Source organism: Rattus rattus, chromosome 5 (assembly GCF_011064425.1).
Source record: "Rattus rattus isolate New Zealand chromosome 5, Rrattus_CSIRO_v1, whole genome shotgun sequence".
In the NCBI taxonomy this organism is placed as follows: Eukaryota; Metazoa; Chordata; class Mammalia; order Rodentia; family Muridae; genus Rattus; species Rattus rattus.
This window is the reverse complement of record NC_046158.1, coordinates 107,613,102-107,635,012: the sequence shown is the minus strand read 5'-3', so window position 1 is coordinate 107,635,012 and position 21,911 is coordinate 107,613,102. Positions and strand designations below refer to the sequence as shown.

The 21,911-nt window shown below is 42.2% G+C and overlaps 1 protein-coding gene across 2 annotated transcripts in view; it reads right to left on the bottom strand.

Annotated features, from left to right (window-relative positions):
• Positions 1-21,911, bottom strand: part of Tmem87b (transmembrane protein 87B) — a 33,462-nt gene that overhangs the window by 5,816 nt on the left and 5,735 nt on the right. The window contains exons 4-16 of one of the 2 annotated variants that reach the window (XM_032904181.1): positions 20,386-20,517; positions 18,656-18,706; positions 16,558-16,648; positions 16,230-16,291; positions 15,846-16,029; positions 13,375-13,474; positions 10,163-10,256; positions 8,384-8,455; positions 6,333-6,441; positions 6,189-6,247; positions 4,837-4,940; positions 2,223-2,296; positions 201-271 (exon numbers count right to left, since the gene is read on the bottom strand). In XM_032904181.1, coding sequence (XP_032760072.1) covers positions 201-271; positions 2,223-2,296; positions 4,837-4,940; positions 6,189-6,247; positions 6,333-6,441; positions 8,384-8,455; positions 10,163-10,256; positions 13,375-13,474; positions 15,846-16,029; positions 16,230-16,291; positions 16,558-16,648; positions 18,656-18,706; positions 20,386-20,517 — 1,203 coding nt within the window. Of the gene's footprint in view, positions 1-200; positions 272-2,222; positions 2,297-4,836; positions 4,941-6,188; positions 6,248-6,332; positions 6,442-6,827; positions 6,900-8,383; positions 8,456-10,162; positions 10,257-13,374; positions 13,475-15,845; positions 16,030-16,229; positions 16,292-16,557; positions 16,649-18,655; positions 18,707-20,385; positions 20,518-21,911 lie in introns of both variants that reach the window. The other variant, XM_032904182.1, reaches the window with a different exon arrangement.

Here is a 21,911-nt window from a genome sequence, read left to right as displayed (position 1 = left end):
CTGGGGAAGCTGAGGCCGCTGGGCAAACACAGCTCCTGACAGATGAGACAGAAGCAGCAGCACAGCCACTATGGCCTCGGTGCACGGAAACAGCTGATTTAATAACACTCCTTGGCTAAACCTCCCTGGACAGTCAGTGACTCTGGCACGGATACAGACTCTCAAGTGCTAGACGAAGACGGCACTAAATAGATACTCACGAAGTTCTCAGAAGTGGGTTTAGCTGTTCCGTTCGAAACCGTTTTTGAGGCTCTTAGTTTTATTCCTTCAGCTATAATGAGAAACATCCGAGACATATAAAAGATTAGACATATGAGACATATAAGAGATTAGAAAATTCTAACTTCACACTTAATACCCAATAAGAAAAAAGATTATTTTTAAAAACAAGTTAGGAGTAGATACTTTAGCCAGGGGAGGAGCTTAATGTGCATTTCAGGAATCAGAAAGAAGCAAGGGGAAAGCTCACAGGCTTCTGAATTGATGTTCCACCACTGGACAGTTCACGGCCCACATTCATACAGTGTGTCTGTGCACAGTAGGCTCACTTCAAAAGGATAATTTAATTTCTTTGTACTGGTGATGAAGCTATAGTAAACAGACGATGAATTACTAACTATAGTCACCCTATTGTATAACCCACTAGGCCTCGTCCTCTTGTCTAACTAGAATTCTGTCCTTTCTATTACTGTTTCTGCTTTTCCTCCTTGCCCCAACCTCTTTTGTCTCTGCAGGAGATCAACAGTTTTGGCTTCTGTAATTATCAGTAATAACATGTGGTGTCTGCCTTTCCGTCCCTGACCTGAGCAGTGTCCTCCTGACTCAGGCTCTGGTGACTCTGTATCACAAGCAGGTTTTCAGCTTGCTGCTCTGCAATGCATCTGTGGAGAAGCTCAAGCACACACGTCTTCCAATTCAATTTACTTTAAAGTTTAAAATGTGTAAAATTTACTGTATTTCAAAAATAAAACATCTTTGGGGGCTTGGGATATACTTCAGTGGTAGAGCATTTGCCTAGGATGTGTGAAGCCCTAGGTTTCATCACTAACACTCCCAAAACACACACACACACACACACACACACACACACACACACACACACACACACACACACATCTTGGAAATCTTCACTTGCTAGACATATAAGCAGCAGTGTATGGCTATTATATACAATATAAAATTATTTTCTTCATTTGATGAGAGCTTTTTATTTTTAAGTATTTAAAAACATATGCATATGTGTCTAGGTGGTATGTACATGCAGGCCAATCTCCTCTAGAGAGACTCTGCACTGTCCAGGACTTGTAGTAAGTAGAGTTTGACATAAGCTCTTCATCTGGCTCAGTCATGCTGACTGCCCACTGTGGGGTTGGAGCCGCTCACTGCTGCTATCTTGTATCTCCCGGATTACTGAGAAGAGTGAGCATTTTCAATGTGCACCCTGTCTGTTCAAGTCTTCTACCCACTGATTACCATATGGGTAAGCTTTTGTGGATGTTTTCCTTTATCATTCTCTACCTTATTTATTTCAGAGGTGTCTCTCACTTAGCCTAGACTTCACTGTCTCAGGAAGACTGGCTGACTAGCAAGCCTACAGATCTGCCTGTTTACACCGTTCCTCTTCTCCCTCCCCACTCTAGCAAGGGTTACTCCTGGCTCTTATACAGGTGCTGGGATCCAAACTTAAGTCATGTGTACAGCAGACACTTTTAAGCCACCTCGCCAGTGTATGGGTGTGTGTGTGTGTGTGTGTGTGTGTGTGTGTGTGTGTGTGTGTGTGTGTGTGAGAGAGAGAGAGAGAGAGAAAGAGAGAGAGAGAGAGAGAGAGAGAGAGAGAGAGAGAGAGAGAGAGAGAGAGAGAGACACCAGAGGACAACCTCTGATGTTGTTCCTTGAATACCATTTACCTACAGAAGCCTGAGATTAGGCAAGAATGCCCTCCTAGCTGACAAGTGAGGTGTCCAGAGATCTGTCTTTCCCAGCACTGCATAGACATGATACCATGACTGGCTTTTTTTTTTTTTAAATACCAATGTTAAAATTGTTCTGGAGATTGAATTCATGTCCTCATGCTTATAAGGCAAACAACTTTACAAGCTGAGACATCTCTCTAGTCTTCATAGGAAAAATTTGAAATATATGTGACCTTGCATCTCAAGTAAAGATTTCTTTCTGTTAAAATATGTACAATAGTCATTTAAAAAAAAACACACATCACGCACTTAAATTTTCAGATGTTACCATGAATTCCTCAACTTCATCATCAGAGTCATCTATCAAGGGCATGAAGGCATACCTAAAGAAAAACAAAGGAGCCTTTAAGCCTGATCACCAGCAGTCACTGCATATAAAAAACTGCACTGTCCAAGTTTTGTCTAAGTTAGTCATGCACCAAGATAACTAACACTCTGCCTACCATATTTTAGTGTCTTCCCGAATGAAAGAGGGCACTAATTTGATTAGTGACACTAAAGGTGATAAGGTCAAATACCTTCTCAAAAATACTGTGTTGATGACAAAATTTACTTCTACATATTGTCCAGGATAGCAAGGAAGAAATTTAAAGGTTTATTTATGTGTATGAGTGGTGTCACTACATATATTTAAACACATTGCATGCCTGGTGTCTGCAGAGGTCAGAAAAGGGCATTAGATGTCCTGGAGCCGGAGTTAGGTAGTTGTGAGCCACTATGTGGACAGTGGGGGCCAAACCCAGGTCCTCTGCAAGAGGTTAAGCAGCCAGTGCCCTTAACCACTGAGCTCTCTCTCCAGCCCTCAAAAAGAAAATGGTTGTAGGCAAACAAAAAGCATTGTTTAGAGGGCTGGTGTTTTATTTCATCATCACCAAATGAGTCCATATTTAAATTAACACATCTTCGAATCCTCTAGAAATGTTTGTATTTTAATTGTTAAATACATCATCCATTAAATATATCACATGTGATGCACTGTTGAGGAGACAATCTTCCCTAAGGTCTTTTGGGCCACATCTTTCTAAGAAAAGGTCACTTTTGCCTCATAGCACACTAAAAAGGTAAAAGCATTCAGAAAACACTGTTGATAATAGCAAAAATCTAGTAACGAAATGTCTAATTTTTTGGAATATATATAAATACACATACACACACATATATCACTCACATTACAAAATACTGAAGAGCCTCTGGTTACTATGATGCCTCTATTCATTGTGTGAGACAAGTATATTTTTAAAAGAAAGGTACAGAACAGTACATGTATATGTGACCATTTTTACCTTTATTATTTATTTTTTAAAAAGCTCTTTTAAAGACAAGGTCTTGCCATGTATCACAGGCTGGCCTCGAACTTACACAGACCCACTTGCTTCCGCCTCCTGCGATTAAAGGTGTGTCCCAACATGCCCAGTCATTTAAAACAATCTTATTATATTTATTTGTGGGTGCATGCACATGCATGTGCTCACACAATTGGAGGTCAGAGGACAACTTTCAGGAGTTGTTTCTCTACTTCCAACAGGTAGGTCCCAGCAATGGACTCAGGTCTGCAGGCGTGAGGGCAAGAGCCTTCACCAGCTGAGCTACCTCACTGGCCTGACATGACTGTTGGTTGAAGGCAGAAGGAAACACGCTTCCTAGTATGCCCACTTCATTTCCCCTAGAGGGATATGTAAGAAACTCAGTAGTTCTCTTCTAGGAGAAAACAGTGCAAGAGCAAGTGGGCTGTCCGCCACAGTCGACATCGGCCCTGTGACGTCAGGTCCTGCTCTCCCTGCCCAGCTCTCCTGAAATAAATAACAGGCTGAATATCTGTATACCTGTCTGAGCCTCAGGTCAGTGCTCTAGAAGTTTCTGACTCTGAGCACTCTGGATTTCAGATTAGGATGCTTAGCCAGTAAAATCTATGCAAATATTGTAAACTCTGAAGACAAACGAGCAAAGCCAAAGCACCTCTAAGCACGTGGTAGGACACTGCCCCTGCCGTACTAGATGAGAAGCACACCATCCTGACTCCTATGGACACGGCTTTTCCACACCCCTCCCCAAGTGGACATTCTTTCCCAGCCCGGTCTTTCAGGTGCTAACTCTATCTTAAAGCTATACTGTACATTCCAGCTCTTCACAGAGCCGTCCCCTACCTCCTGGACTGCTTAACGCCTCTCTCTCATGGCCTTGCATCCGTTACGCCTGTTGTCTCACTTGACTACACAATTGCTTGATAACAAAAGTACTTCCCAACAGTCTCTCTCTGTTTTCTGTCAGGGTCCCTACAACCACCGAGGTCAGCAGTTCCCTGCTGTGAGGTGTTTGGTGAGGAATGAAACTTGGGTCAGCACTACTTTAGCAAGCTCTGTTCAAATCTTCCAGAGTCTAACCTTAAGGCATATTTTTCTTATATAGTTAAGCACAGTAAAACTTTGGGAAAAAAAGTCTCCACATGACAATTATCATAACAAAGCTTCAGGGATAGCTACATCAAAACTCCCGTGCAAAGTAGTACAGCATCTGTAACCTCTGGGATCAACAGTGCTCAGTGCAACAGGCATACGGTGGACTGGACTGATGGAAAAAACAAAGTTCATGGCACCTCTTCCCTAAGGATCTAAACGATGCTCAGGACTGGGGGGTCCAAGTGAGGGCTGGCTCCATGGAGGAGCAAAAAGATCACCAGGTTGTTAGACAGCTTTCTGGGTAAATGGGTGTCAGTCATTTTCTTCCTTTGAATTAAAAAAAAAGTCTAATGTTTAACAATTTGGGATTTTCTAATATTTTCTGTGAGATGTGCCTCCTACAATTTTCAACACCACAGAAGATAGCCAATGAATGCTTTCAGGTCGTATCTCCCCATGCTGGTTACCTCTGATTATTTGCTGATGGCCTCCATAAGAACATTATCACAATAAGGATGAGTGAAAAGAGGAAGCTCCAAAAGGCATCGTCAACCCACAGCTCCATCCAGTCCTAAAGTAAGGATGATCCGAACACAAACGTCAGCCTTCTCACAAACGTGCACATGTCCCATTCCAACCATACACAGGCCTGAGTACTGAGACCTCTCCAGTTGGCAAACCCTCCCTGTGAATAATTTTCTTCTAAGGAAACCTATGTTGTAAGCATTGTTTCTAAAACACATACATATTTCCCTTCACAAAATGTTAGGACCAACAGAAAGATTTAGGGAAAAAAAAATCAAAACTAAGACTTAGAACTTTAAACAGAAAATATTAAAGGGGGGGAGGAGACCCAGACATTCAGCTTCTTTCCTTCAATGGTCTCTTATACTGCAGCAGCTTGAGGCTTCCCGGCACTTTGTGAGCACACTATGACCTCAAGACCAGGTTCTGAGTGGAAACTGTTCTTCCAGGTACAGCAAGCACCGGGCCTCTCCCCAAAGCTGAGTACAACATCAGCACCACACCAGACTTAGGTACAAAGCGGGGGCTGGGGCATAGCTTAGTGAGGCAAAGCAAGTGCTCAGCTGTGCAAAGGGCTGGGTGCCAGTTCTAGCACCAAAGGTAAACAAAGAGAAAGAAGTGCAAAATCCTTTCTCAAAATATGTGAAAGGAAGTTTGGGGAAAAGGGATAAAAATTCGAGAGGAACTTGTTCTCATAGTTCTTTTGGTGTTGTGAGACAGGGTCAGACACAGCCCAAGTTTGCCTTGAACTTTGAACCCTCCTGCCTCCTCCACCTCCTGAAGGCTGCAATTAAAGGTCTGTACTAATGTCAGTTTATGTGACACTGGCGTTAGACCTAGCAAGGCAAGCATTCTACCAACTGAGATCTACCCCAGCTTCAGAGTTATTTAAAACAGACAAAAGTTTGGATAGTTCTACAGAAAATAGATTTTAAAAGTGCCCAATAAAATTATTATTTTACAAATTAAACTCATTGAAATTCCACAACAGTATAATTAAAAATAACTGTTTAAATAATTTAATTAAATGCTTTAATTCTTCAATAATTTAATTAACCACTTTAATTATCTAACTAATAATTTAATTAAATCTTTAAACACTTAAGATTTTATAGTCTGTTCTTGGCTTCCTTTGGGTGAAGATGTAGAACTCAGCTCCTCCTGCACCATGCCTGCCTGGATGCTGCCATGCTCCTGCCTTGATGGTAATGGACTGAACCTCTGAACCTGTGAGCCAGCCCCAATTAAATGCTTTCATTTATAAAACTTAAAAAAAAGAAAAGATTTTACTTACTGATTGGCATTTTGCTATCCTGAAGGTCTTTGTTGTCCACACCATGAACACTATAGAAGCTGAAAGACAAAGAAAGCCACCTCTGAAAGAACATACAACACTGAAATGGGCCATTTCTGAAAGAGGCATAGATAGATAGCTTACCCAGCACAGCAAAGATGAGTGTATTTGTAAAATGCCTATACAATGAAAATTTCACTGTATTCTTTCTTAGCCTCAGAGTCTTCATAGTCTGTGCCAAACTTATAAAAATGTGAAAAACCAGTTAAGGAAAACCATGGAAAATGGCCAAGAATAGTTAAAGCACAGGATGCTGGGACTAACTTCTAAGGTAACATGATCCCACTGATTAGGATCTACTGTGAGATCCTACAAAACTGCAAACACATTAAACTTACCAACTGAAACAAACAAATCTGTTCTTGTTAAATCACCCAAAAGTGTTCTTTAAAAGCTAAGGATTAAAAGTTCAAAAGCGAATCTGGAACTGCCTAAACCTTCACTTACCAGGACACTTCAGGCCAAGTTTCACTCGCCCTACCACCACCCGCGGCAGAAGGGAAAGCAGGGACAGAAGCGCACAGACTCCACGAGGTGGAGAGAGCCAGCTGAGCAGCTGCTGCAGTAGGAAAAGGATATCCACCAGCATAAGCCCGAGTCAAGGAGAGAGAGAGGCAGGCTGGCCAGAAGAACAAGATCAGAGTCATTCGCCTGCAGCAAAACAGCAAAAACAATAACCAAGCAGGAAAGGGGCAGGGGCATGGGGAGACATGAGAAAGGCTATCAATTCCAAATCTGTAAGTTAGATTCCTACAGGACTAACTGCTTTTGTGTTAGGTTCATTGAAATCAAAGACAACAAAGTCATTATCCAAAACCATCGATTTTGTATCTATCCTTGCTTTTATCTATCTGCTTGTCATCTGTAACCATTTGGGGAACCAGTTCTCAGTTTATAATAATAAAAATGACCAAGCAGCAGCTGACAGTAAACTTTGCAAACTCAAGTTCAAAAGAAAGAAGTGCTATAGTAACTCACTTCTGGTTACCACTGAATACCATCCACAATCACTTTAATTTCTGGATTTCTATATGACCACAGAGTAAATTTCATCTTGCTTTCCTCCCCCCCTCACCCCCATGTACTAGAAAGTAACAAAGTCTATGCTGTCCAAAGGAGACATTTCTACTACAGTTACTACTAGAGGGTTTCCCAGTAAGTCACTCTGTGGACAGTTAAGAAGAAATCTTTGAAATGTGTATCTTTAGGTTCCCGAGAGAAAACAGTTCATTTTGTTTGTTTGTTTTGAAACAGGTCTCTTTATATAGTCCTGGCTGTCTTTGAATTCTCTTTATATCTCATGCTGGCCTCCAACTCAGAGACCTGCCTCTGCATCCCTAGTACTAGGATTATAGTAGGTGTCACCAATACGCTGGATATACAATTCTTCAGGATGAAGTCTATCGTTCAATTGCTTAATGCAAGGATCTATTCCCTGACTTTACAAGCTCCAAGCACAAGCCACTTTGGAAGAGAGGCAGCCTGGACAACTTTCTAATGCACAGTGGCAGAGGACAGGCCACTAGGACAGAGAGGTACTGCTAAGGAGGGACTGCCTCCATCTCTACTGCAGCTCTGCTGTTCCAGCTCCAGAGGCGTCTACTTCCTGTCCGTTCCCCACAGGAAGGCAAGAAGCTCCGAAAAGCCACTGTAGCAGCTACACAGGACCCATTAACATCATTATATCTTTCCCTATGGCCTCATCTGCCATGATCCCCTCCCCCCACATTTACACGCAAAAAAAACAGAGCTGGGACATGTGAAGTCTTTCCTTTTTCTGCCAGAGGTTTTTTCCTCCTGCCTCTATTCTCACACCAGCACTCTAAAATGGTGATTTCTTCTGCTATGCTGCTTCAGTGAAGTTACAACTCTCTCTACGAGGTGTGAACTCTGTAAACACAGAGACAATATTCTTTTTGTGCCTCACTGTCTGAGATGTATGCTGAGGTGTACATAATGAATTAAGGAGAAAATAAAGACATTCCTATCTGGGGAGTTACTACTTTCCTGCTTTAACTAAACTCTATTGAGAAAGCAATAATGTACAATTATATCTCATCCCACCATTACTACGGATTGACAGGAACCTGATTTTACTGATACCAACTATTTTGGAAGGACACGGTAAAGGATATGAACCACACAGAAATGGAGTCAATAACTGCTAAAACAATGTCAGTCAAAGCAACAGCTAAATGTTTAGAACCCTGAAAGAGAAAAGTATGGACAGCCCAAGTTTACACAAGTTTCACTGCAGTGTAAAAGTATCATCTGATGAAGAAAAACAATTTACTTTTTATCGCCTCCAACTTTGTACTGTTTTATACCTTGATGAAATGTATTTAGCACATAGAAATCATCTGTTCTCAGAACAACAAATGTAATTTCTCACCAATTTATTTTATGTTAGAAATACAGTGGTGAGTTGTTAATCCGCTCTAGGCTCCTGGCAGATGATCGAGAGGCTCTACACCTGCCCACGAGCTCTTAGTTTTGATGTGCCGACCAGCTCAATGGCTGAGCACTTCTAAAGTTCCCCAGGCTAGCACACACTCCCCTCTGGTATTCTTGGTTTAAAATCCAGAGCTCCTGAGTGGGGCCCTTGTAGGGATCTTAGAGTAGATTAGTGACTCACAGTTACAGAGACATAAATGAATGTCTCTGTATAAATTAGTACAATGCTTACCATGCCCTGTTTCACCCAGACCCACCACTTCAACCTCCTTCCTCTTCACACCAAACCTAGAGCTGAGCCCATCAGAAAAGCTAGTTCCTGACCTCCCCTGAGGGTAAAGGGAAACACTCATGCAAAAAGGCAGAGTGAAGGTGGGAGACTGGGAAGGGAAGACAAACTATAATTTAGGCACTTGTTTCAAAACAGCCAGTATCTAACTGCTGAGTATGTAAATATTAAAATGTATAGTACTGTGTTTATATGTGGGGTAATATTTTTCCTAGTCTTTTTAGAAAAAATTAATTTCCTATGAATTATACATAAATATATATATATATATATATATAAATATATAGGAAGGATTCATAATTATGCAAAGGAATAAATATGCCCAGAGAATAAAAGAACAGGTTTGAAACACACAATGCAGATGCCTCAAGACAATAGGGAATAAGGCTTTTTAATACTGTTGAAAAATGTCCTCCTCTAAGAGCCAAACAAAATTTTATATGAAGTAAACTTATGTGACAACACACAGATTAACTGCTCTGTGCACAATGGTCTGACCTTCTCACTGAATTCAAGCATGTTTTGGATAAAATGCAAGATTCTTTGGATCAGGCAAATCCACTAGCTCCTTTCGTGGAGTTTCATGGAGCACTAGGCCCTCGATGAAATTCCTAAGAAGAATCCACGCTCCTTTTGTGGAGTTTTTGGCCTGTTCTGCTTTTTTTTTTCCTTAGGGGTTTTCAGAGATTAAAATATCAACACTTCCTCAGATGACAAAGTGCTGCTGTCCATGTGATCAGTCTTCCCTGAGCATGACCTCCTTCTGGTTCTTCCAGCAGCGGGACCTGCTGACTGCCCAGACATCAAGTCCTGTCAGAGCCGGTAAGAGGAGGGTGCTCACCCCAGGGAAGAGGATAAATCCTTCCTGCCCATCTGATCCGTTTCTAAACCCAGGATGTTTATGTCTGTGTTTAAACTATGTAAGGGCAAAGACAGAAGTCCCTGATGAACAGACACTTGCGGATGCTACTCCAAGGGCATCATCAGTGGCACTTTCACTAACAGCCATTTTAGGAAGCACTCTGCTGGGCTCTCCCTTCACCAAGTATGGAAAAAGCAGCCTATTCCATCTAAAAAAAGCTCAAATCGGACTTTTCCAAAAATGAAGACACAAAGTAGGGTAGTATTCCATAGCAACGAAAAGGGGTGACTGAGTTAATGCAGCTTTTACCCCGATGACTCTCATGACACCTTCAATGGCTGCAAAGATCAAGTAAAGCAGGCCCAGTCCAATCACCCGGTGCATCACTGTTCCCAACCGCGGCCTGGAGGAAGCAAGAAGGAGAGAAAGCATTTGTAAGTAGAGATCATCTGAGCACAGAATTCGAGCTGTCAATACACAGAGGGCACGATCTAGTCACATGGCCATGCTTGGGTTCTCTTTTACAGGACACAATCACCTGAAACTGTACAGGTACCAGGGAAAAAACTGTGTGTCTAGCCACAGAGGTGCCAAAGGATTTGAAGTCCAAGCAATAGGATGAACATAACCAAGTACTACTTCTTAGTATGGAGAACGCATGGGCTGGTGAACCTAGGAAGAGATCTGCCAGCTTCTAGGGGCTGACAGAGGTTGTAACTTCTATTAACTGCAAACCACACAAAGCACGCTCTTAGAGGAGCCCACTGACCTTGTGACTGAACACAGAGCAAAGGAACACCAGTGCCCTCTCTCTAGTTTCCTGCCTCTCACCCCAGAGTGGGGGTGATAACATAATCTGGTTTTTAATCTTTAAACTTAAAAGATAAATAACATTTTTGGGCCTTATAATAAGTAGGGGAAAATGTATTTTCTTTTACAATTAATAATCTGAATATAGATGGGACCTACAAATCAGAATTCATTGCACATATATTTTAAAATACTTTAAAAACACATTTCTCAGAGTAATTAGAAGGAAAAACAATGGCTTTGAAAACCTATCTAAGAAGTCATGTTAAAGCAAAACCTGAGGCAATGAGTTAAGAACTGGGTGCAGAGAGGGAATTAGGGCGGTGGCTCCTTCAGGTTACAGGAAAGGAACGGGCTTGGAATGTAGCCCAGGCTGGCCTTGAACTAGAGATCCTTTGGAATCCATGTCCTAAGTACTGGGATTACGGATGTCAATAGACCTAGTTATGACCTAACAATTCTACTCCACAATACTTACTCAAACACAAAACGAAACAAAACATGTCTGCCTAAAAGCTTGTTTGGCAGTGGTCATGACAGCATTACCATTATTGTCAAAAATTAAGGGAAAAACCGTTGATAGCCAGTACTAACCCAACACATTTAGGGAAAAAGAACACTCTCATTACCTTGTGAATGCTCTATGTAACAGAGCCCTCCAGGAAACCTACGCTGCTGAGAGGCACAGATCCTGCCAACCTTCCTGCCTTTAGAATGGAAAGAACTGGGCAGAGCCAACAGACTAAAGATCCCCTCCTAGAGAGCCAAGGAAACCACGGGCTGGCTCTCAGCACCAGTCAAAGGTAAGCACCTCGGCAGCACTGTCTGTGCACACCTGCCACACTCAATCACACACTCGGTAGCACTGTCTGTGCAACCTGCCACACTCAATCAGAAATGATGCTGAACACAAAACATTTACAAAAGTGACCAGAACTCCAAGGCACGCATAAGTTAAATTAGCCAATGATACGCGAGAAATTGGAGCTTCAATGGAAATAAACCTTTTAGTCCTCGTGGGGGTCAGAATCTTCCTTACACCACAGGGAGTGGCAGATCATAACTATGACAGTTAAGAAGGAAGATCTGTAATTCAAAGGCGTAGCTTGGTTCCCATGTCTGCATCTGGGCTTAGATGGCAGTTTTCAAACAGTCTCTACTGCCCTTGTGAATGGAACATCAGACACAGCAAAATCATTTGGATCCTGGAGTCAACCCAACTCCATCATTCACTTTAGCTTCATTCCTGTCTCCCCTGACATCTCGGCCCTAGCTGTGCTCTCAAACACAAGGAGAATCAGCAAGAAAGAAGGCAGACCCATGAAGCCACACTCTTAGTACCACTCTTCTACCTCTGCTTCTACATGGACACTCCAGAGCTCCTAAATTTCTTCTAGTATTTTTATATTAGCAAACATCAATGTTGCTTCTCCAGTGACCCTATGTTAACTTGAAAATATCCTTAGACAGGCACTTAAAACACCGGCCAAATATTCAGACTACTGTGCAAAGAGGCCAGCTCAAGTGACATTTTGAAGTTATACTTCTCTCTCCAAAGCTGCCTGTGCCTTGCTGCAGTGGTATGGTTAGTCTCAGGTGGGAGGACTCCTCTGGGAGTGCACGACCCCTCCTGGTTCCCTGGGTAGGTCAACTGTACTACAGCCCATTAGTGAATCCTGAAGATAGGGGTGACCCAGATCCCAACCAGAGATCACCCACAAAAGAAGGGTAGGTATTCCTGTGGGTTACAGCTCTCCCAAGCACTGAGTTTGTCTCTAGGTACATTCCTCCACCCTCAGATTGCATTACAGACAGTAAGAGTATTGCCACCTAGATAGCTAGGAGCACTGGTCCCCTGCTATTACCATCACTATTACCAGTGGGACCCCTGCAAGTTGGGCCCATCCCATGTTTCTTGCATACCTAGGAAGACCTTACTTAATGTGTGGTTCTTGTATCAGTCCCTAGCCTCTTCTGCAAGCTTGTTGAAACAGAGAAATCGAGACAGAGGTAAATGGGGTCCTGAGAAAGGAAGATTCAGTGTGGTATGACCAATCCTCCTGCCTTCACTCTTTCAGTTTCTTGACCTTTTATGGAGCCCTCAGTGGCTCTAATATTAGAAAAAGGTGTCCAGAACTTCATGGCCTTGTAGTCTGTAGGGCAAAGGAGGATGGTATGTCCATTGGAAAATAAGTGGTGGTCTCCAGTTATTATGATTCTGTACTTTGGGTCTGGATTTGCTGCACCTTTATAATAAGACATAGGCTGCTTAAGAGTTAAGGTGTGGGGCTGGAGAGATGGCTCAGTGGTTAAGAGCATTGGCTGTTCTTCCAGAGGTCCTGAGTTCAATTCCCAGCAACCACATGGTAGCTCACAACCATCTGTAATGGGATCCGATGCCCTCTTCTGAAGACAGCTACAGTGTACTCACATACATGAAATAAATAAATCTTAAAAAAGAAAAAAAAAAGAGTTAAGGTGTAGGGGGCCTATAATCTCAGCTCTTAGGATGCTCAGGCCCCCTTGGCTACTGGGATTCAATTCAGGAACTTCACTTGGAGATAATATAAAATGGCTAGTCCATGCAAGTTTTTTAAACCTATGTTTCTGCAGTTTTCCCTTGGGGATTCAGCTTGCAACTGATAAGTTCTACAGAGGTCATGGTGTACATGAGCTGAAGCACTAGACTGGAGAGTCAAGAGCTTACTTACTTCACAATGCCATAACCCAAGCTCACAATGATCACAAGCAGGCGAGCCAACGTCCTCTTAACTGCAGATATCAACTCCGCAAATATCAGTAAACCTTGGGCTGAGGAGCAAGAAAAGAAAACAAATGACTGTGTGTACTTCTGCAAGCCGTCTAAGACTCTAAAATTTACTGTGCAATTACACTGAAGTCAACTGATATTTCAGGCCTCCGTGGAAGGCAACACCAGCTCCTGAAGACTCACCACAGATCTGATCAGCTAGCTCTACTGGGCAGTTTTCTTTTTTTTTTTTTTTTTTTTTTTTTTTTTTTTTCTGGAGCTGGGGACCAGAACCCAGGGCCTTGCGCCCGTGAGGCAAGCGCTCTACCACTGAGCTAAATCCCCAACCCTTGGGCAGTTTTCTTATGTCTACCCAAAACCTTCCAGAGCAGCCCTCCAGCTACATCCCTCTTTATGTCCAGCAAACATCTGAAAGCCATCGTGCTCTCTGGAGTTCTCTCTTTTCCAGTGCCTTTATCATTTATTCATTTAAAGTACACTTACAGTAGTGAAGTTCTGGCCTAGAAATGGGCAAGGCCCTGGGTTCAAACTCTAACCCACAAAAAGAAGTGAAGTCTTCATTGTGCTCCTATGAGACTGTGAGTAAAAGAGGCACCTGGATCTCTATCTGCATAGACTTTGACCTCTGGCTAGGGCATGTAAGCAGACAAAACTCAGCACGGGGAGGGCTGCATGTGACACAGTAACCCTGGGACTAAGAGGAAGAACAACCTAATACACACCTGGGGTGCATGTAATTGGTCTGGAAATGAGGATTTAAAGCCTAAGTGGACATATGGGGGGAAGAAAAGGGCAAACACAGCAGCCCCTGGGAAGCACAAAAGAGGGAAAGCATAGTGTATGTGCAGCAGAGTGCAATGTCAGATGCCAAGACACGAGTGTATATATATATATAGGATAGAGGCCAGGAGCACTCATGGCTCTGGGGACTCTGTTGTGTAGTCTAGATGTGGTGCTGAAAGCAGTGGGATATCAACAGCAGTGAAGAGAGGAGAGGAACTGGTAAACTACAGCCCAGGGACAAACACTCTGACATCCAGTCATGTGTCAACATAACGCTTTACTAGTGGATACCACCTCCACCGGACACCTCACAGTACTTGGAAAGGAGTCCAGGGCCTATGTAAGCTAGGCAAGTTATCCACCACTGGGATGTACCCCCTGCACCTCACTATATGACTTACAGCACATATGCACACCTCCCTGTGCATGTATACGCAAGCCCATATACAGCAGGAGCAGCCCTACTATGCAGTCCTCATGTTGGCCCTTTGTTTAGTCTTTTGTAGATATGCTTTTAGCCTTTCTATTCTCAGAAGTTTCAAACATTCTTCAACAGAGAGAAATTAGTATGATAAATTTCTATGAATCCATCAACCAGTTTCAATAAATAGCAACTTGAGTCCAAAGTAGTTTCATGTATATTTCCATTCAGTTTTTTTCAAGTTGGCTAGCATCATCATGTCTGTTAATAATCTATGCCAAGATCATTTGTAACTGCACTTAAAAAGACATTTTTACCCCTCTGAAATCTTCCAGAGTGTCAGTGGTAAGACCAAACCCTCACTTCTGTGGCCTGTTTGATTCTGTCTTCTAGAAGCCCGAGGCACATATCTGAAATGTGTAACAGCAGCCTAGCTAGCTTCAAGGAACCCCCTGTGCCTACCATGGTAGAGCCTCCTTTGATCATATGAAGCTTTTGCAGGGTGAAGAGGAGAACATAGACTATGGATGCCACAGACTTTGGTGCTACTCATCTCACTCTCTGAGGCCCAAGAGCCTTTCTTTCTTTCTTTTTTTTTTCAAAAGAAGAGAAAAAAAATCAGAAAAGGAAAATATCAAAAGCACTGGCAAGACCTTCCCTCACCCATATCTTGGTATGGTTTTAATATAATTAGAGAATGGGAATTTTTCTTCTTCCACAAAGAAAAGTGAAGAGAAAATTAGCACACCCCCCCCCCCAAAAAAAAGGAGAGAACACATGCACTAGCTCCGATGATCAGGGTCCTACTCTAACACTGTCACTTTTGTGTATGGGTGGAGGGCGCACATGCTTATACACCAGAAGACGTCCTGATTTCCCTTGATTCCCCTAAGTCTCTCACTGAACCTGCAGCAAGCAAGCTCCACGGATCCCCTAGTGTTGCGGTTCTAGGTGTGCAGGCAGCCAGCCACACCTGGCTCTTAAGTGGGTGCTGAAGTTCTGCCTCAGGTACTCATGCTTTCTTAGTAAGTGCTTTACAAACTGAGCCATCCATCCTCCAAGCCTCCTGACATTCTCTTGTTGTCTTCCATCCTCTTCACTGGCAACACAGATATTTGCAAACCAATGTACAAAAGGGGTCTTCCTCTAGCTATGCTCACACTAGCTAAATACACTACACACAACTCATGGAAACAGTCAAAACTTACTCGACAGTCCAGTGCTGTTGATGTTTTGGTATTCACTATAAAAAACTGCCTTTTCAAGCATTCCTAGGAAAATAACAGCTGCAATCCAGAACTGGATTCTCAGTATATCTTTCCAGTAACAGGCAGACCACAGCAGCCAGAGGACACCATATAATATGTAAACAATACACATCACCATGTAAAACTGCAGGAAGAGAAACAGTGTTAGCCTTTGACCCTTTTAACTCTAGGAAGTAGCCATCCCTTCATTCTCCCACCCTTCATTTCCTAGTCTCTCTGGAAGCAGAAATAGAGGGCAGGTCAAAGCATTACCTACAAAGCAATTGTTACCACTGAACCCTTCACATTCGTAAAAGCTCATCTGGAACAAGGAGGGGTACTCACAATCATGAGAGGCCAGTCGGATGCAGAGATGTAGCCGTGAGGCCCCACCATGGAAAGAGAAACTGGTGACGGCAGCAACAGGGAGGAGAGGAAAACATACAAGAGTTAACTAAAAACTGAGTTTTGAAAAACATTTTAAACATAAGCTCATCTCTCCCTATCTATTAAAAATGTGTATTAGTATGGGAGAAGAATTAAGTTTTAGGTCTTCAAAATAGATGTATGACCAACAAATCTATCCTTGAAAAGTACATTTTAAACAGAAATAGATTCACATTAATGACAAAAACTAGAACAGAGATAATGGATGAAGAGAGGTTAACTATACCATTTAAATCCCAGATTGCATCTGTTTTCTCCGTTTTAATAGAAACAATGAAGATATGGAAGCCATCTTTCTGGGTCCTGGCTACAACATCCTGCAATAGAGAGAGTAAGTCTGTTCTTAGGGACAGATTGGTATATGAGATACAGTTATATGATTCACACTTAAACACTTTTAATAACTGAACAGATAAGACAAAGGGAGGGAATGGCAGGCAGTGGAAGGAAGACACTGTTGCCATTTTCTTTTTTACCTACTCCCATGCCCAAGAGAGGGGAACAAAAGGTTCTCATCCTCTGTGTCTTCTACCACTTACACCGCCACAGGTTCCCCATGCATTCTCAGTCTGTGCGGCCTTTAATATTATCATTCAAATACTTCTTCTGGGTGGGTTTGGTGACACACACAGGAGGCAGAGGCAAGTGAGCCTCTGTGGGGCCGAGGCCCCCTAATCTATATGAGGCTCCAGGCTGCACGGGGCCACAGAGTGAAATCCTATCGTGGTGGCAGTGGCACACGCCTTTAGTCCCAGCACTTCCGAGGCAGAGGCAAAGGCAGACTCTGTGAGGCCTCTGTGAGGCCAGCCTGGTCTACTCTACAGAGACAGTTCCAGGACAGCCAGTGACACTACCTTGAAAAAAAAATCTGATATTGGAATTCTCATATTCCTTTCTAATACCAAACATTCAATTTTAACTAAATATTGTTTTTTAAAAAATTGAGTTGAGAGACAAGTGAGAAAATGTCAAAAATAAGTCAGACTAGCCAGAGGCTTTGAGTCTGAGCCAGTTTGGGCAGCAGTAATACAATATCACAAAACAAAATATAACTACACAATTGTTCCTCAGTCTCTACAAGGGATAGGTACCAAAATCCTTGAATGCTTAAGTCCTTCATATAAAATGCCAATACTAACAGAATGTAAATGCCATGCAAACAGTTGTTGTATCGGATTGTCTAGAGAATGACATGAAAATGTCTCTAAATGTTCAACACAGAATTCCTTTCTGGCTGTTTGAGCTGTATTTGGTTGTATCTGTTGATGTGGTATCCGCACACATAAGCTGCAGGTGCTGAGGGCTGACTCACATAGACTAAATGACTGGACCAACTAGGGTCACTCTGCTACCAGCTGTCCCACTGACAAACAGAGCTGTCCAGTGAGGGCTGGAGAGATGGCTCAGAGGTTAAAAGCACTTGATGCTCTTCTAGAGGACCTGAGTTTAGTTCCCAGCAACCACATCAGGTGGCTCACAACGGCTTGTAACTCCCATTCAATGCAATACTCTTGAAGCACGCACATACACACACACACACACACACACACACACACACACACACACACACACACTTTTTTAAAAAACACTAAAACCTGCCCCACAATGATGCTAATGACTCTTCCAAAGGCCGTGCAGTCAACATGGCACCGTGCACATCCGTGAGCATCCTCCCTTCCTCTCGTTCTCTACTCGTCCACATAAGAGAGCTAGTGTAGAGTCTGTCCCTGCCTCTGCAGTGAATGTCTTCCTATTAGATTTCTATTTGGAATGGATGAGGAAAATGTAGAGTCACTCTATAAAAACTAAGTTCAGGCTCTGCTATGCTCAATTCTGTCCACACATAACTCCTCCTAACCATCCGTACTGCCTACTCAGTCATCTGCCTCTTAGTAACTCCCCCAAATGCTACAATTTCCCTTTCCTGTGGTACACTGTTTCTCACTGTACAGCCTTGATGATTGAAGGAGCCCACTGCTATGCTGTCTTGTGCACTGAGAACTGGCATTTCAAAACAAAACAGACAACAAAAAACAAAACAACAAAAGGCTGCAGAGCTAGTCTTTCCAAAAGCAAACTAATGCTGCAATATATAGAGGGAAGCAAAAGAAAATGTACTGTTTTAAATAGTTCTTTTGGGGCTGGGGATTTAGCTCAGTGGTAGAGCGCTTACCTTGGAAGCGCAAGGCCCTGGGTTCGGTCCCCAGCTCCAAAAAAAAAAAAAAGAACTAAATAGTTCTTTTTATTCTCCAAGCAGTCATCAGATTTTGGTTCCAAATCTTACTATAATTTATGCTTACTGGATTTAAAGACAAAGGGCTTACCATTGATCCTTCCTGGGTTGAAATGTTCCTGATACCTGCTAGTTCTTTATTCTGGAAAAGAGTAAAACAATTCCATTCTGTATTAATTTCCATGGAGAAAAGTAGCTTTTAATAATTAAGAAAAGGGGTTGGAGAGGTGGCTCAGTGGTTAAGAGCACTGACTGCTCTTCCAGAGGTCCTGGGTTCAATTCCCAGCAACCACATGGAGTCTCACAACTATCTATAATGAGATCTGATGCCCTGCTCTGGTGTGTCTGAAGAGACTGACAGTGTACTCACATACATAGAATAAAATAAGTCTTTAAAAAAGTACTCTTTAAAAATAATAATTAATATAAAAGCATTAGAAAATAGGTTTAACAGTTGAGTATCAGAGATCAGGTCCTGCTGTACTGCGAACATGAATTAACCAAGTTCTCTTTAGACCGTGCTTCTTTAGTGTGGCTGATGCTGGAGAATGGAGCTGTTAGAGAGAGTATAGGAGATAAATGGGTTTTAGGTTCTAAACTTCTGGACTTGGTCAAAGCCTGAAGTTTCTGGAATCCACTGAGCCATATGTGTACAATTTCCTGTGTGTTTGTTATGCTTCCATATCCAGGTTTAAAAACTTTCAATGTTTTACTACTAAAGGTATTTTCATTTTAGAATTTTCAGGAAAAAAAGACTACAATGATTCACAACCTACCTATTCGTGTGACTTTGTTAGGACTTCTATTGCTGTGATAAACACCATGACCAGGAGCACCCCGGGGAGTAAAGGTTAGGTCACACCTTACCACTGAGGGGAGTCAGGGTAGGAACCCAGAGGCAGGACCGAGGCTGAAGCCATGGAGGGAAAACTGCTTACTGGCTTGCTTTTCATGGCTCGCACAGCCCAGTTCTTACACAAACCACAACCACCTGCCCAGTGGTCCTATGCCACTGTTTCTATGGAGAACTGGGCCCTCCCACATTAACTATTATCAAGAAAATGCCACACAGACTTGCCCACAGGCAATCTGATGGAGGCACTTTCTCATTTGAAGTTCCTCTTCCTAGATAATTCTAGCCTGGGTCAAGCTGATGCTCCGACCAGCCAAAAACACCAGGATATGACGGTTTTAGCAACATTTATAATACCACTTTCTGGGAGAAAGAACACACACACAGGAAGGAGTATTTAGGTTGTTAAATGTCCATGAAAAAGCAAGAACTTTGGTAAGGGTAATAGATCACTGGCATTAACAACAAGGAGGTTACTGGTAACCTTGACTAGAGCTCATTTGACAGTATGCTGGGAGCAAAAACCTGAGAATGGTGGAAAAAAAGAGAGATAAAATGAGAGAGGGCAAATCACAAAAATCTCTTGTAATGCGGAAAGAGAAAAAACCAGAGGCATGATAGTGCACACCTTCAACTCAGCAGTTTGGAGGTAGAAGGAGGTATATCTCTGAGCTGAAGGACAGCCTTTCTACATAGAGTTCCAGGTCAGTCAGGACCACATAATGAGGCTGTCTCCGGGAAAAAAAGAAAGAGAGGGCGCGGGGGGGGGGGAGGTGTGGGAAACAGACAGACAGTAAAGAATAAAAAGCACCAGGATGCCAATTTATTTCTTATATCCTAATGCACATATACAAAACAAGCACTTTCCTTTCTGAAAATACTGACAAAACATTATTCAAGTTTGGTGTCTATATTCATTAAAATAAACTGATTTTAACATAAATGATTTTAATCAGGCAGATACTCACATTTAATGAAGGAAAAGCCTGTGAATCACTGCTGCAATCTAAGTTTTCACTTTTTGTTGTCCAACAGTCAATGTTTTTGAAGTAAGCACAGACATCTCCATCAGCATGAAGTTCATGTTTTTGGAACAGCTCCTATCCAAAGTAAAATTCTAAGTTATAATTTACTTCCTCATCTATTTTCCCAGTTGATTAAAAAAAACTTCATATCTAAAGAATACCAATTAATTCAGTTTGAAACATTTGAAAATATGCAGTAAAATGACATACCGAAAAGAAAAAAATATTAACTGTGATTCTTAAGTATACGAGGTGACCACACCATTTTAGCCATTTCAGTGAGTTCTCATACACTATCAAGTACAAGTACTGTGAGGAAAGTGATTAATACAACTGTGGGTGAGCATGGGAGTACATGATGTTAATCCTAGACCTTAAAGGCTAAAGCACAAGAAAGGGATATTCAAGATTAGCCTGGGACAAGCAGAGACTCTATCAAAAAACCCAAAACAACAGTTGGGAATAGTGGATCTTTCTTTTAATCCCAGCACTTGGGAGACAGAGGCAAGTGGATATCTGTGAGTTTGAGGCCAGACTGCTTGACAAAATGGTTCCAGGACAGCTGTAGCTATACAGAAAACCTGTCTTGAAAAAACAAAAAACATGAAAACCACAACAACAAATTAAGTCATCATAGCCAATAAAACAAAGGAAAATTAATGTGTCCATACTGTTGGCTGGGATTATAGAAAAGATAGAAGAAACAGGGCAGCTCATTCACAAAGGAAAATGCTAAGAAATATAAAAAACTGAAAATAATAAAATCATCATTTTGCAGTTATTATAACAATTGATTCATAACGCAAAACTCACAAAAGGCGAAAATGGATGAATATTTGATGAAAAAACAGGACATTTACATAACCGTAAAAATACTGTTCACATACCAAAAACCACAGTTAACTACCGTGGAGAGATCAACAAATACTTCCTTTATCAGTTGTTTAAGTTAACAACAGCAAAGGACGAGTCAGTATTGTGTGGGATGCCTGCTTGCAGTCAGTACCTACTTGGAATCTGATCATGAAGCAGCAGACATCTGCTCTAAATGGAAAGCCAGTACTCATACAGTGGAAAGCCATCATTACTTAGGATGGAGTCAAGCACGGGATGGAGAGGCTTTCTCAGCAATCGTGAGACTCAGCAAAGAGCTCCTTGTGAGGCCACAAGGAGCCCTCACATCCATTGTTGGCACAGCCTTTTTCTTCCTCTCTCCCCTTCCTCAGAGGTCTCCACTCTTCCCTCCTTGGAGACTGACTAGAACTCATGAAATCTACTCATCCTCCTAAGGTTCTGGGTTCCCAGCAACTCAGTTTGAATGATGTGAAATCTCAATTTCCTTCTCAAATTAAGATGACTTGTCAAAGCCCTTTACCAGAGGCTCCCACAAGCCTGATTTAAACATTACTAACATTTTTTAGAAGATCCTTCACAAGGAGATTGCAAAGTTTACAGTTTTGTCAAGAAGC